The sequence below is a fragment of the Photinus pyralis genome, unplaced genomic scaffold (genome assembly GCF_008802855.1).
Source record: "Photinus pyralis isolate 1611_PpyrPB1 unplaced genomic scaffold, Ppyr1.3 Ppyr1.4_LG1, whole genome shotgun sequence".
Classification (NCBI taxonomy): domain Eukaryota; kingdom Metazoa; phylum Arthropoda; class Insecta; order Coleoptera; family Lampyridae; genus Photinus; species Photinus pyralis.
The window spans coordinates 64,476,074-64,491,865 of NW_022170249.1; the positions used below are offsets into that span (position 1 = coordinate 64,476,074).

The 15,792-nt window shown below is 35.2% G+C and overlaps 2 protein-coding genes across 2 annotated transcripts; both read left to right on the forward strand.

The window, feature by feature from the left end:
- Nucleotides 1-1,126: 1,126 nt before the first annotated feature.
- LOC116166004 (palmitoyl-protein thioesterase 1-like) lies at nt 1,127-2,085 on the forward strand. Its single transcript, XM_031480817.1, has 4 exons — nt 1,127-1,130; nt 1,186-1,420; nt 1,485-1,908; nt 1,960-2,085. The coding sequence occupies exons 1-4, from the start codon at nt 1,127-1,129 to the stop codon at nt 2,083-2,085; spliced, it is 789 nt and encodes a 262-aa protein (XP_031336677.1).
- An 8,933-nt stretch (nt 2,086-11,018) lies between these two features.
- Nucleotides 11,019-15,468, forward strand: LOC116160423 (palmitoyl-protein thioesterase 1-like). The gene is made up of 5 exons (XM_031473618.1): nt 11,019-11,173; nt 14,352-14,589; nt 14,639-14,797; nt 14,851-15,127; nt 15,177-15,468. Exons 1-5 carry the CDS (start codon nt 11,077-11,079, stop codon nt 15,300-15,302), a joined length of 897 nt encoding a protein of 298 aa, XP_031329478.1. The 5' UTR covers nt 11,019-11,076; the 3' UTR covers nt 15,303-15,468.
- The last annotated feature ends 324 nt before the right edge of the window (nt 15,469-15,792 follow it).

Here is a 15,792-nt window from a genome sequence, read left to right on the forward strand (position 1 = left end):
GTAGCAGTGGTTTCCCATTCCAAGGTAAAGGAAATGTAAAAGATATTGAATCAAAAAAATTGACACTGAACGAAAGTAATCTGCATTTGAAAGAATTGATATCATATCTTATATGTTCTATTACTTTATCTCAAGACAACCTCGCTACTCTTCAGAGTAAGCTTTCTACCGGTATTTCCCGTTTCATCTTCTGCGACAAAAATAAGAGACAATCGAATAATCAAAGATAATAAAACTCTCAAGGTTCACTGCTTTTTTGGGTATATTCACAGGCATCTTGATCTGCCCATTAAATTTAACAGAAGGTGAAAAAAATGGCTCTTGATGGCTACTACTACCACTTCAAAAAAAATAAAGAAACCTTTACATTTGGTTCACATCTTTGGCCTACAGCTATAGAAAGTTGGTTAATAGTCTTACTGACTTCAAAGGACAATTATATTAAGTAAAAATGTAATTTTATGACGATTACCTTGATGGTTACGACAAGAACACAGTTCATGATTTATCGTGCTCCAACCTTAGATAACTTGGGACCTGCATACCTTCTAATTTTAATGCTTCTATGTGATTCTCAACCTTGGGTTACGCCAAAGGAGATAATGCGCTATATACAAGTACTAAATTTTCTTAATCCTTAAAATTATTAGTGACGATTCAAAATCACTTATGTCAGCAATGTCCACAATAAGCAGCGCCATCCCACACAAATTGGAAGGATCGATGCACTTAGTATCACCTGCCGAATCATTTCTTTGATTTGGCAATATTTGAAGTGAGTGCAGCTTTTCTGTGGTTAGAAACGTTATTAAAATCAGCAATAAGAGAAAAATATTTTTCTTGAACCTACTTCATCATCGATAATTAGTTAGCTACAAAACTCAGTGTATCGATAGGCTGAAATCAGTTTGAGTGCACCTAACTGGAGTGCGAAATATCAGAATGATTTTTAAGTGGCACTTCACGGAGTATTTAAGGCAAAAACCATTCCTTTTATGCTCTACATATCGTTGAGGTGCCACATCGAGAAGAGATGAAGTCTTTGGCAATATTCGCTGTTTTACTTCTGTCAAATATTTCTGCAACCCCAACACCCGCGCCAATACCTGTTGTTCTGTGGCATGGCATGGGTAAGTGTGCTCTTATTGTTGGTCGAGAAAGACCCAATTTTCTTAATTTATGTAGGTGACAACGCCAATGGACCTGGAATGAACAGAGTTAAACAATTAATTGAAAATGAAATACCGGGCACATATGTGAAGTCCTTAATGATCGGAGGTAACATTATTACGGACACAATCAACGGTTTCCTGATGCATCCAACTGATCAGGTCGAGTACGCCTGCAACTTAATCCAATCCGACCCCAACTTAGCGCAAGGCTACTATGGAATAGGATTTTCGCAAGGTTCCCAGTTTATGTAAGAATCCGTTCTGCGTTCGCACCCGTACAATTACGAGTATTTAATCGACCCATTTTTGCAGTCGTGCATTAGGTCAAAGATGCTCAACTCCAAAAATGAAAGGCCTGATCTCGATCGGTGGTCAACAGCAGGGCGTTTACGGAATTCCATTCTGTAATCCCGACTTTCTGGAATTCTGCGGTGCCATTCGCCCGATAGTCACGCACTTTGCCTACGAGAGCTTCCAATTTTTAGTGCAGGCGACCTATTGGCACGATGCCCTCAACTCGACTGATTACGCGCACAGAAACACCTTCATGGCCGATATTAATAACGAATTGCGCATCAACCAAACCTACGTTGATAATCTGCAGGCCTTAGAAAAATTCGTCATGGTCAAATTTGAACAGGATGGAATGGTGATACCGATAGAATCTCAATGGTTTGGATTCTATAAACCCGGCCAGGGGACCGTAACAGAATCTCTGCAGGAATCTAAAGTATATGTAAGTGTGGTCGTACCGTATTTTTTTCGGCACTTATCCCGCGCTTTTCAGACTCGCCTAGGACTAGATAAGTTAGGATCTGAAGGTAAACTGCACTTTTTGTCGTGTCCCGGTCTACATTTACAATTTACACCTGAATGGTTTGTCGAACATATTATCAAAGCTCATTTGAAATAAACAATATATAAGTACTTTTTTTGTGAAATGCCCTAATCCATCCACAGTGACCTAGAAAGGCTGAAACAACGTTTTCAATCCCCTGGACAACTTTCTGCACTTGTGCATTTGTTTTAAAATAATTATAAGATTGGTACGATCTTCCAAATAAACGCGGAAGAGTAAAAAGGACCAGTAGTCCAGGCTAAATAGCTTTAAAAAAAAGTTATCGGGGAAACCGGGTTTTTCATGACTGACATCTCGCATAGTTATGATAAATCACTAGGTATGTACCATTTTAATTCTACTCGACCAAAGCAGAGCATTCGATTTGGTAAACCATCAGTTGCTTGTAGCCAAATTGCGGCATCTAGGTTTCGACAATAGCAGTTTAACATGGTTTCAAGCTTATCTGAACGATCGTGTTCAAAGAGTTAGACTTTCATGTGCATCGTCAAGTTATATGAATATTGAAAGGGGTGTTCCGCAAGGAAGTGTACTCGGTCCCTTACTTTTTTCAGTGTTTACTTACGACTCGGCTACATGTCTTCAACACCTTCAATATCATCTTTATGCTGACGATCTACAGCTATACATGGAATGTAATGAATCGAATGTGGAAGAGATTATTGATGCTATAAACTCAGATCTTCTCAACATGCAAACGTGGTGTGAAAAGAACGGCTTAAAATTAAATCCCATGAAATCTACAGCTATTTGTGTCGGTCCCGAACGAAAGTCAGACATTGTGTGTAGTTTCCAATTAACTCTTATGAACGATTCCATTACATGGTCTAATAGTGTTAAAAATTTGGGTCTTACATTAGATACTAGGTTAAGTTTTAGTCAACATGTAAATAACGTAGTCAGACTGTCGTTTCTTAAGCTCAAGTCAATTTATCATTTGAAGTTTCTGCTCAGTGAAGCTGTTAAAAACAAGATAGTTAAATCCATAATTTATCCTCATATTGACTATTGCTGTATGGTGTACTATCTTTTTCTTACAAAGAGTGATCAAGCTAAATTGCAAAAAATTCAAAATTCGTGCATAAGATTTATTTGTAATGTACCGTTTAGAGAGCATATTACGCCGTATTACCAGAAACTGAACGAGTTGAAAATTAATTGTCGGGTCAGATATCTATACACGTTATTTTTATATAAATTGTTACAATGCAAAGTACCACTAGCTGTATTTATGTCAACTGCTAATTAGAAGGTCTGTCGTGCATAACTTAAATTTAAGGGTTAATTCCTTCACAATACCAAGGCACAATACTAAAAAATTTCAAGGCTGTTTCGCTTATATGGCACCGTCCCTGTTAAATTGTATGTTGGATAAACTTAACAAGAATTATATACAGTTCGCAAAATCGACTAAAGAACTTTATCTAAGCAATAATTTTTAGTTTTGTGAGGCGATTTTTTTCTCTTTTTGGTTTTTAAAGGGTGAATTGAAAAACGGCATTGCCGAATTCATTCCTTTTTTGAGCTACTTTTTCTTTTTTGTTGTTGTATTTTTGTTTTGTTTTATTTTTAAATCTCAAATAAACTTTATTATTATTATTATTATTTCAGTCAGGTGAAATGATTAGAAATTGGGTAAGATAATTAGAACAGCTGAATTTTTCCGCGAGTGAAATCTCTAGGGTTGAAAGAGGTGGAAAGTGATGTTTTGCAAATTGTGGCAAAACTATTAATTTTAGACGAAAATGTTCAATATAAAAGTTACAGAGATTAAAAAAATGAGCAATTATCTGCACAACCTCCAACTTTCCTAGAAAAACCGGAAAACTGTTTTTTTCGTTTTTTATTCTTATTTTTGCGAAAAAAAATCGTAGGAGTTGGAAATTTGGAGGAAACATAGCTTGTTTTATGATAAAAAAGGAAATAATTTTTTGGGCTCGTAAAGTTGAACTGTTTCCAAGATCTCACGATTTCTGAAAAAAACCACCTCTTCAAGGGGATGAAAAATCTGTTTTTTTTCCATCGTACAGAGTTGCGAGGGGTAGCAAATTTTTGTAAGGGCTTACATTTTAATAATCAAAAATAAAAAAATATTATGCCAATAGAAAAATTTTAAGAAAAGCGGCAAAGACTGGGGGAACAGTTTTAAGATATAGGTAGGTACACTGTTTTTGACATAGTCGTAGGTAAATAGCTTTTTTTGCAACTAAATTAATGTATTGGATCCGCGCTAATAAAAAGTTTTTGGCCATCTGTCCTCTCTCCTCTTTAAAGTTGCTAAAAATTTTCTTTTGTTTCCTAGTGCCCAACTGCCTTAATTAAAACATCTTTATTATTTCTTTTTTCTGCATTTTTACCGCAATAAAAGCAATTCGAAATAATATCGAATTCTTTTGCCTCCTGAACAATTTGTTTTTGTTCACTTACTCTTCTTCCTGGCTGTTTTACAGCTGATGCGATTACGCTTGGCCTGTTGATCGTTAATTTACAGGAATTATAAATAAAATCCTCATAAAGTTTATTCCAGGTTTTACATCCCAAATCATTTGCTTTGACCGGTAAAACTAACGTTCTTATTGCAGATTTTCAGTTTATCAATAGGCCCAACGCAATTACATCAGCTATAAAACAAGCCAGAAGAAGGTCAGTAAACAAAAAGAAATTGTTCAGGAATCAGGAAGCAAGATAATTCGATTTTATTTCGAATTGATGCTTTTATTGCGGTAAAAATGCAGAAAAAAGAAATAATAAAAATGTTTTAACTAAAACAGTTGAGCATAAGATAACAAAAGATAATTTTTAAGCAAACATTAAAGTGAAACAAGAAGACAGATTTCGAAAAAATCGTTATTAACATCCAACACGTTGATTTATCTTGTAAAAAACCGTGTATATCTAAAAACTGTTTTCCAGTTTTTGGTAATTTTCTCAAATTTTTGCTATAGGAATCATATTTTTTTATTTTTGTTTATTGAAATACAAATCTTCCCAAAAATTTTGCTACCCCGTGCACCTCTGTACGATGAAAAAATATAGATTTTTCTTCCCCTTCACAAAGAGGTGGTTTTTTCAGAAATCGTGGGATCTTATCTTCTTTTTTATGATAAAACAAGGTATGTTTACTCCAAATTTCAAACCCCTACGACTTTTTTTCGCAAAAATAAAAATAAAAATCGAAAAAAAAGGTTTTTCCGGTTTTTCTAGGAAAATTGGAGATATGTGTAAATAGTGAAGATACAAAAGTTGTTCATTTTCTAATTCTTTATAACTTTTATATCAAACATTTTCGCCTAGAATTAATAGTTTTGCCACAAATTGCAAAATACCAGTTTCCACCCTTTTCAACCCCCGTGATTTCACCCGCGGAAAAATTCAGCAGTTTTCATTATTTTTCCCCAATTTCTAATCATTTCACCCGCATGAAAAACCCGATTTGAACCGGTAAATAATTTTTTTTGTAAAAAAATATTATACAGCCTGAGGACTACTAACAGGAAAATGTATGAATTCCAAATAATTGAAGTATTCGAATGGTTCGAAGGTTATGAAGAAACTAAAAATAGTATACATACCGATTCAAATTCGAGGGCCACAATGGGGATGTCGGAAACTGTACGAGATAGGTACGTAGTTTAAATTTGGCGAAGTTTCGTATTTTGATGCTTAACAAAATGCAGTTTTGAAACTGAAAAAATTCAGGCTACTTTCGGAGGTATCCTAAAAAAACGAATTTGTGCAAAATCGTTTTTATTTTTTACTGAAGTTTTTTAAAAAGGTATTTTGGCTACTTTTTTCCCTCTACAAGATGTTAGTTTTAAATTTTAAGTCTGACGTTTCGTCTCCGGTTAACCATCATCAACTTCGTTTTTTCTTATGGAAATCATTTTTACTTTTTGTGTCATTTGAGAGAGCATTTTTTCTGATTTCAAAAATGTAAACATCACTATTTTTTAAATATTGTTAAAATATTTTCTTTTTTTGTCTGGCAAACTTTGTCTTCCGTAGTGTATGTTCGTAGTTTCTTGCGTTTTTACGAATTATTAGCGCAATTTCTAATTAAAAAATAGTGATATTTATATTTCCCAAAATTCCCTAAAGGCCCTCGAATTTGAATCAGCCTGTACTGTTTACCAATAACGAGTAAGATAGTTTTCGCTAATAAGTTGGAAGCTCTGCTACGAGGCGCCATTAGCAGCCGAGTACGGAAATTTCGACGTTTTAGCGAATCTCACTTGTCCGTGGTTTACATTTTGTATGGACTACCAGGAACAAATGTGCAGAGGGTTCCTACATAAGTGATCACCTCTACTTACTGCCCCAGGCGGTAGAAGAACTAAGTAATGCCGTCACTTTTTCTGAAAATAACTACCCTTGTCGATATTTCAGATCCGCTATTACTAAAACGCTGTTTTTTTGTTACTACATCCTTTCCCTATGATTTTTATATATTACTGAATGCAAGAGGACCATTTGAGAATTTTATACTCAATGGTTTTATCGACCTTTTCAAGCTAACATTTTTATAAATAATACAAATAATACAGGGTCATGTTGGGATAATCAAATATGAGTATTACGTAGGAAAGTTTACATGTTTTTATTATACCATGTTTACATGGATACAGAAATAAATTGGCCGACCAATAACAAATGCTGCGCGGAGCATTTTGAATTCCTTCAGAGTTCATGCACGTAATGCCACAAAACTGTAGTAGAGATGGTTGGGTTCGTTATCCGTTTAATTCCTCTGGTTGTTTCAATTTTGAATAAAATAACAATGACGTTCTCCCTTGTATAGCTGCAAACCTAGGCGGTATCATGGGCGATCGAAGGATAGGGAAAAGAATGAAAGAGGTGTAGCACACCTAATAGCCGACTACTCCAGATTATTGACGACCCTCTTGAGAAATGCTAATTACTCAATTATTCTAAATGATGTCCTTTGAATATAATTGCGTTTGGGGTACATAGTGCTCACGAAAAAAACAACTTTTGTAGAAAAGCATCATCTTAGAAAAGTTGCAAGTTTTAATCTGGGCTCTAATGCATTCATTAAATTTATAAATAGGTCGTTAATAAACTAACAAAAGAGTACAGGTTTTGATCTTGTCTGCGGTTGGTTGTGTGAATACACCAATGATCAATGCTGTTAATAAACCAAGCAGCAGCTCCGAGTTGATTAATTAAACATCGGTGTGTGGTGAGGCTTTCTCTCCTGCAGTCCTGGAAAGTTGATTCGGGGTAACTTTATCCCCTAACGGCAAATTCTATTACAACGGGCTTTGCACAACTACCCCACGATATTTTTGTTTGGACTCCGCACATTAACACCTCATGCCACATGTTTGGTGTACTCGAATATTAAGTATAGACGATTATGACGGATTAGCGTGTAATGTAGAGGCGAGGGGAAAGTCATTTTGGACGTTAAACGAAGTTAGATTGGATCCTAAATGAGATTTTCATTAAATGTTTTAGTGTTCAGAATAAACCGCTGTACGAGAGCTGCTTCGGACTAATCCAAGAGTAATTAAAGCACTTTCGCAACGCCAGTCTTTAAAAAATGAGAAAATACTTTTAAAACATTTGAATGGACTTTTAAAATCTCTCTTTTATGTTAAATTTCTTAGCGGTTTTCTTTAAACTCGTTTTCAAATACATACCAACACAAGAACTTTTTCCCTTGGAAAAATTATTACGAAAACCTCTTTGAAAACAACGGCAAACAAAGCGAGGCGCGTATAGGTATATGGAACGAAGGTACCTAAATAAAATGCAGATATACGAAGTATAATTATAAATTACTCTGTATTTCCCATTGTTTAGAGTCGTCAAAATACAACAAAAGCTTTTTTCAGCTTTATAAACTAGTCTGATTAAGGCAAGCAAAACGCACCCTTATATTAGTGGAACTCAAACAGCATTATGAAAAATCCGTTTGTTCTCTCGCTCAAACAGGGCATTACTCGAACGGGATGCATATAATATAACTAATGGATGACAACGCTAATTGAATTTTTTTAAAGGCGAGTAATTGATTAAAGTTCCGTCTGCTGAAAAAGAAATGAATTCGACCATTTAATTTACGTTAATTAGCGAATTAAAATGCACTTTCAAAGGATGTTCAATGGACAATATCCGAAACCACTTAAAATCGTGGACGCTCCGCTTTGGTCTACGGAATGAAATAATTTCGGGAAACTGACTTTTTTATCGACGCTAATATGTCACTTCCCTCCTAGATCGAATTTGCGCATCTATTAAACATGTGATATGCAAATCGTGCACATTTTACGATTAATCTTTGCCAATTTTAGTTTTTGCGCTTTCGGTGTATATAAGCTCTAAAGTGAATTGCCAGATTTGTTTCGGTTTATAAAAATAAGTCCGAACAGTTGTACAACAATAATTTTCCAAATAGCTACTCTACCGCTGGAAAGGTTTCTTACGCTAAAATTGTATAGGTGCCAATGGATAAGTAATGAAGATGTTGGAATTATTTCATGATTCGTTTTTTACTATACTGACGTATCGCCTGATGATGGACGAAGCTCGTCCGAAATCGGTAGCGACCAATCAATAAATTTTAATAAAAATTAGTGTAATACAACTTCGTTAACTGCTTAACAACACACCAATTACAAAATGGAGCAATTCATCAACAATAGCGTTAGCGTTTCTTCTTTTTCCTAAAAAACAATTTTGGGGGAAGTGCCAGAAAATGCAATTTGTTGTTATGTGAGAAGGAGAATGTTGGAAAAAAACCCAAATCGTAAAGCTTTAGTTACACGTCATTTAACGAAGATCCGAACCCGATATGCGCTAATAGTAGGAGAGCTGGTAGAAATTCTTCGGTAGGTATTTGAGGCACGCTGCCCAAACTTTTTCAATAATACCCAAAAACAGAATTGCAAATCCAGCTAAATTGACTAAATCAACCCTTATATTTTTAAAGGTTTGCAAAAAAACTTCTTGAGGCATTTCAAAGTTGTTATACCTTTAAATTTAATATTTAAATAGCGAAAAATAAATAAACCAGATTATTTAGTCCGGTCTTAAACTTTGCCAGGTGCTTGTAAAATTATTTTGCAAAAAATTTGAAAAATCTATTTGGAGCACGCTAAAATTTTGACAGGATATTATTTATAATTAGAATTAAATATTTCTACCTGCCAGGTGATCGAGAAAGTTATGTGTGCGTGTAAGTGAAAAGTGCTATAGGTAAGTTGCAGTGTGAGAGAGTGCGTATATCGGCAGCTGTCTGCGTCCGAGGACGCCGTAGTGTTATTGGTTCGAGCAAGATCAGGTGACTTACAAAACCCACCCCGTTGAGAGTTGGAATTTTAGAGTAGTTATTAGATTTTTGATCGTGATTATTTTTTATTGTATAGTTTTGATACAGGGTGAGTCTCTAACTTGGAATAAATTCAGTAATTCGAAGTAAATTTTTTTTCGGACACGTCGATTGGTATTTTTTACTGCGCTCTTTTTAATGTAATTAAATTTTGTACAGAGTGTTCCAAATTTGAGATATGACGTCATGGACTATTTTTTTACATAGCAACCCTAATTTTTGTTGACTGTTCTTAAAGAGTATCAAGTATCTAGTTATGCATGTGTGGTAAATCCCAAATTTTTATTTCTTGTTTAAATTTTCAACAAACGGGGAACAAACGATCAACACAACAATGGAACGATTAATACTAACCCCGCTCAGATGTGTGAAATTTTACTTACCATAGTCTTAAGTCTTAAAAAAATGTTAAATATCTTCTACATGACAAGAAATAAAAATTTGAAATTTGGCACACATGTGTAACTTGATATACTCTTTAAGATTAGACACACAAAATTAGGGTTGTTATTTAGAAAAAATGGATGACGTCATATCTCAAATGTAGGACACTCTGTAGTTTAATATACTAAGCCATGTGCCCGAACATATTTCCGAAAAAATCTTCCTTAATTTATCGAATTGGTTCTAAGTATCACCCTGTATATGCCCTTGATGTCCAATATAAATCAGGGATCTTTGTCAATCAAAACAATCACTTTTCTATCGTCTTTTGCACGAATAACGTACACTAACTTCTCACTAGACATTATAAACAGTATTTCCGTAGCAAATATCCTACTACGAGTATGTGACTCAGCAGTAGAGGGTTGGGCTCCATAACCAGAGATCGGATGTTCGAACCTGGACTGAGGTAAGAATTTTTCATCTGAGACAGAGATCGGAATTTCCTTAGATCAGTTATTAGTATTCTACCGGCTACTCCGAATTAGGTTTTTCTGTAGTTTTCCTAATTCGTAAGGTAAATAGCGGAGTAGTATAAAACAACTTAAGACCTTCCGCAGAAGGCATTATTGAGGTCACTCTGTAATTGGGATCAGAACAAGAGAGGGATAATAAATAAACAATTTTAAAAAGAGAAATAAATCCTGCCAAAATCTCAGCGTTCCTCAAATAAATGTTTTAAATTTTTTTGCAAAATAATTTTGCAAAGCACCTGACAAAATTTAAGACCCGCATTTATTTTTTCACTCTTTAAATATTAAATTTAAAATATCGAAGTGCCTTAAGAATATTTTTTGCAAAAAAATTTGTATCTTTAAAAATATAAGGGTTGATTTAGCCCCGCTACTTCCCAACCCCAATTCAGAAGCGCACAATCTGCAATTAGTTCAAGCGAAAATGCAAAATTTAATGAACTTCCGATACTCAATGAGTGCACACTCTGGGATTTCTAATAAAAGGTACCGATAATATGGCAGAGTTGAAAACCAATCCTTTCTAGGTGACTTGATCTTCATAGTAAATTTTGTAAGGTCTCACCACTACGTTTAACTGAAAATAAACTTCATTATTACTTTTGTTGGTCTTTGGTCACAATCCACCAATTTACAGAAAAGAAAGTATAGCAAGGAAAGCTATTCTCTACTTTCAAATTGACAGTTAACGTCTGGATGCGCATGATCTGTTCAATCGTCACATTTGTATGGTTAACCGCATAATTATCAAGACGATTTATTATTATTTACACGATGCAGGCAGCCAGTAGCGTTTTTCTACTTCTCACTTGTTCTGTTTTGTTAGTTACCCCTAAGAACTTTACACCAATTGTCCTCTGGCATGGAATGGGTAAGTCAATTTCGTTCGATTCTAGAAATTTAAGCGCAAACAAAGAATGATAGGAGTTTGTGAGCGGTATTATCAAAAAGTTTCGCAATTTTCTAATCAAGTTCGTATGGGAGCAATGTCAAAGTTCATCGCGTTACAGAATCCACCTACGACCTGGCTATTTTTTGGGTAAACAATAGCATTGACTAATACATTAGTCAATGACAATAGTCTTCTAATAAATTGAATTAGCGGAAATGAATAACACATACTTACATAATATACTTGGTGTCCCAAACAAATCTCAGGGTTTTCGATGAAAATAAGGTAAACGTCAATTGTGGTGCCATTTTGGCGGTTTCGGTTTTGGGGCAAATAACTTTCGGTTTGGCGCCAATGCGTTTGGTCTTATAGCATACGTTCACCGGAAAATCTCCTGATTCGAAATATGCAACAGTGATTAAAATCAAATATTTGTTATTTTGAAGAATTATAATAATCGTTTGAAATACGAAATTTTTAATATTATTTACAGGGTCACTAATAAGTCGATTTCCGGGGAAAATATACAAGATATCGAAAAAAGGTTTATACAAAAGCTTTCGAGTTCTTCAATGTCTACTAGGCAGTATTAATTATACGGGGTTGATCATAAAGACGCCGAACATCAAAATTGCATTTTTTTAATGGAACACTCTGTATATTATTTGATATCTCAATTGTTCTCTTAATTTTACGCAAAATTTGTAAGAAGCTTAATGTGCCCAAATTCAATCGTTTCCGGGATATCGAGTTTCAGAAATAAACACTATTATTTTAAAGTTTATTGAATGATTGAATGAAGAACAATCGTAAATAAACATCACAATCAGGTTTGTTCAGAATGACAAAATATATTTCGTGATTTATTTATTATTTATTGATTATCCCTCTCTTGTTCAGGGCCCTCAACAGGCTTGCGCCCAACTACAGAGTGGCTCGCATAATGCTTTTTAGAGGTGCCTCTGCAGAGGATCTTAAGATTTACGTATATTGATTTTCCCTATGTCTACTTTTAAATGACAAAATCCTGCTGAAGGACCCCTAATTTTATGCAACCAAAATAACTTCTAAAACAAATAAAAATCTGGCTGTGACAATTAATTGGAATATTAATGCGTTGGCTTCCGTATTTTTATTTTTGTACGTGTGCGAAAAAAAAGTTGATATTGTCATTTGGTACAGTGTCGGTAACAGCTTAAGGGATTTATTTTCGGTGAAGTATGTTCAAACAATATTCAAATTGATTAATATGACAACCAGATCTTTATTTGTTTTAAGAAGTTACTGTGGATGTATAAATTTAGGCGCCTTCTGAAGGGATTTCATCATTTAAAAGTAGACATATGTAGGGAAAAACAATACACGTAAATCCCTATGTCTACTTGTAAAAAAATAGCACTGTATACTGATGACAAACCATTCACTTATGCAAAAAGTTACCATTAATGTAACAACCAAGATTTAAAAAAAATGAAGAATTTTACGTTTGAAGAATCTAAAGAAACTGAGAAATCGTACAAATCCTTGCTTTGTTAATAAATCAAGAATCAAACATTTTCAAAAAGTAATTTTTTATTCGTTATTTTCATGTTGGAAAACCACCAAATATATGAATTGCTCTTAAAAGAGAACATGAAAAATAATTATGCTGCACCCACTGTGGTGATCTTTATAAATTAAGAAAGAAACATCTCAGTAGAGCCGCTAGCGTTGTCTGTCAATATGTTATAATTTCTGCGAAAAAAAGAAGAAGAATTCGTGTCCCACTCGCTGTATCGCCCCGACTTAGACCAAAAATGGTTCAAATTGGTTTTTTTCTTAAATGGTTCGGGAATGCCTACGCTCTCGAAGCAAATTTAGACCTCAAAATATGCCAATCCAGTACTGTAGCCTGTTGCTAAGCAACGAAATTTCCTGGACGGAAACGAGTCCGGCCTACGCTATCAAAATATGTCAAACAGTGTTGTCAAGGAAACGATTTTTAAGGTAATTACTTTTCATTTAACATTCACTAATTTGATGGAATACATAATAATTTGCACGTAGGTTTTATACGTGCGTGTGGTCTAATTGTATCAACATAAATGCACAAATACAGTCACTGGGGGCGTGGTTTGGGGACACGACTTAATTAAAGTGGAATTTGATGCGATCACAATCAATTTAGTATTATTAATTAAAATTTAGCTCTTGCAAAATTATGCCTCCGCTCAATTGTTTGTCATTGGAATTAAGTGTGCCGAAATATGCGAGCAGCTAATGTAAATTACAATGAAATTTATCTGAAAGAATTAATTACTTGCTTCTTTTGTATTTTCCTTATATCTTAATTTTATTATTTCATTGGAGTTTTCAGAGAAATATGGGGTGGTTTAGGGTAGTTGTTAAAGGGCCAGCTAGCCTTTTTAAGGTTCTGAAACCGCAGGCCATTTTATTGCAGCTGACTGTGAGGATAGAACAGCTCCTTAAATTGTGGTTCTATAAACCGCAGACCATTTCAACCCTTGATACCAGTTCACGTTTTCGTGCCAATCGGTCCCGAGCACTGTCGCTTATCCGTATTGAACCGAAAGGTAAGGGCTCATTGGTTCTTACTAATGTCCTGAATCACGATTTTGAGCAATATCTTTGAGTATAAAGCTTTCCAAATGACTGAAGCTTTTAATTTTTCAATTTATTGAAAAGCTATTTTTTGTTGGTATGGCCACTACCCTGGAACACCGTACGCTCCCTAACTGCCGAGGGAGATAGTCTCTTCCATAGCGCATTTATTGTTAAATGCGTGTGTGGATTGTAAATGAAAAAGAGTTCATTTCCAAAATGTTAATGAAGGAATAAACCTACCTCTTATCGTGTTTTTAATTTACCTTGTCTCTGTACTATTTCAAGTAAAAGAACTAGTGGACGAGGATCGCTAATACTACAAGACACAACGTCAAATCTGGGTTGCTAACACTGTCATCTGAGAAGCCTGAGTCTGGGAGAAGGGGAGTGGTACATAAATCAGTGTATTTACCCTACGATTCACCACAGTACCCTAACAAAGAGGATATCATTAGAAAGCTCTTTATATTTCTATAAAATCTATTTTAAATACATTTATAAATGCCAAAGACGACCATCAAGACATAACTAATCTATCGGATTTAAATTTCAGGGGACGCTTGCTGTTTTCCATACAGTTTGGGAGCAATACAAAAACACCTCAACGACAGTTTACCCGGCGTCCACATGCTTTCGTTAAAAATTGGCAACAGCGTAATTGACGACTTCGAAAACAGTTACTTCATGCATCCAAATAAGCAAGTGACAATGGCGTGCGAAATGATTCAAGCCGATCCTTTGCTGCGCAAGGGATATAACGCCGTGGGATTTTCGCAAGGATCTCAATTTATGTATGTCGCTAAAACATAGCTAAGTAAATACTATCTCAACTTTATGAAGGAGGGCGCTGGCCCAACGTTGTCCCGTACCTAAAATGAGAACCCTGGTTTCCGTGGGAGGGCAACACCAAGGTGTGTACGGTCTACCAAACTGCCTGTCAGTAGATCACCAAACTTGTGACTATCTCAGGCGAATACTCAATCATGCCGCTTATTACAGGTTTGCAAATAGTTCTACCATTAAAACTGAGCTAATACTTTCGTTTCTCTTAGGTGGCTGCAACACTCATTGGTTCAAGCCACTTACTGGCACGATCCCCTAAATGAAGATCTATACAAGCAAGGCAGCACTTTTTTGGCAGACATAAATAACGAAAGGGCGATTAACCAGTCCTACATCGACAACTTGAGGGCACTAAAGAATTTTGTTATGATCAAATTCGAAGGGGACACGATAGTGCAACCCATGGAAACGGAATGGTTCGGGTTCTACAAACCGGGACAAGCTAAGGAAATACAAACGTTGCAGGAATCTGAACTGTACAAGCAGGTATAGGTAATTCGGACGAAGACGTTTGCGCTTATTGGTCGTTTCGCAGGATCGCCTAGGCTTAATGAAAATGGAGCGAGATGGTAAATTGCACTTTATGTCGTTGCCTGGAAACCATTTGCAATTTGAATGGTCGTGGTTTGAGAAAAATGTCATCGATGTGTATTTTAAGTAGTTTTAGGGGCCCTGGGACACCCCACCACCTAAGTGCTTAGCATTTTAAAGGATAGATCAGATGGTAACGTGGTGCAGTTTTGAAATAGATTAGCTAACAACAATTAAAAAAAGTTTGCTTTATTTCACCTACTATAACTAATATGAAATTAAAATATACAAAACTAGCCAAAGCTTAATTCGGCGTTAAAGCTCTTTATACGATCAAAAAGTGCACAGGTACACCATCTTGTTGAAACGAACAGTTTCCGACTTTTGTGTTTTTGAGTGTCGTACATTCTTACGGTCCATATAAGAAAATAAACGATGATTTCTCCGAAACGAAACGTTGTGTATTGAAAATCTCTCAAGAGTGTCTTGTAAAGCTCAAAAGAAGCATCGAAAAAGTGTTTTTTTATTTTTTGTATCTGTTCAAATCAGAAAAAAATAAAAACAAACTCGGAAATTTTCGGTTTTTCTGGCATATCAAATTTTCTGGTTTTCTTTAAAAC

What these genes read in the sequence shown, in the direction of transcription:
- LOC116166004 (XM_031480817.1), top strand. An exon ending in TCGCAAGGTTCCCAGTTTAT is followed by an intron (nt 1,421 to 1,484) that starts GTAAGAATCCGT and finishes CCATTTTTGCAG; the next exon opens with TCGTGCATTAGGTCAAAGAT. An exon ending in TGCAGGAATCTAAAGTATAT is followed by an intron (nt 1,909 to 1,959) that starts GTAAGTGTGGTC and finishes CGCGCTTTTCAG; the next exon opens with ACTCGCCTAGGACTAGATAA.
- LOC116160423 (XM_031473618.1), top strand. Translation starts at nt 11,077, where the DNA reads ATGCAGGCAGCCAGTAGCGTTTTTCTACTTCTCACTTGTTCTGTTTTG. An exon ending in TCGCAAGGATCTCAATTTAT is followed by an intron (nt 14,590 to 14,638) that starts GTATGTCGCTAA and finishes AACTTTATGAAG; the next exon opens with GAGGGCGCTGGCCCAACGTT. An exon ending in AATCATGCCGCTTATTACAG is followed by an intron (nt 14,798 to 14,850) that starts GTTTGCAAATAG and finishes CGTTTCTCTTAG; the next exon opens with GTGGCTGCAACACTCATTGG.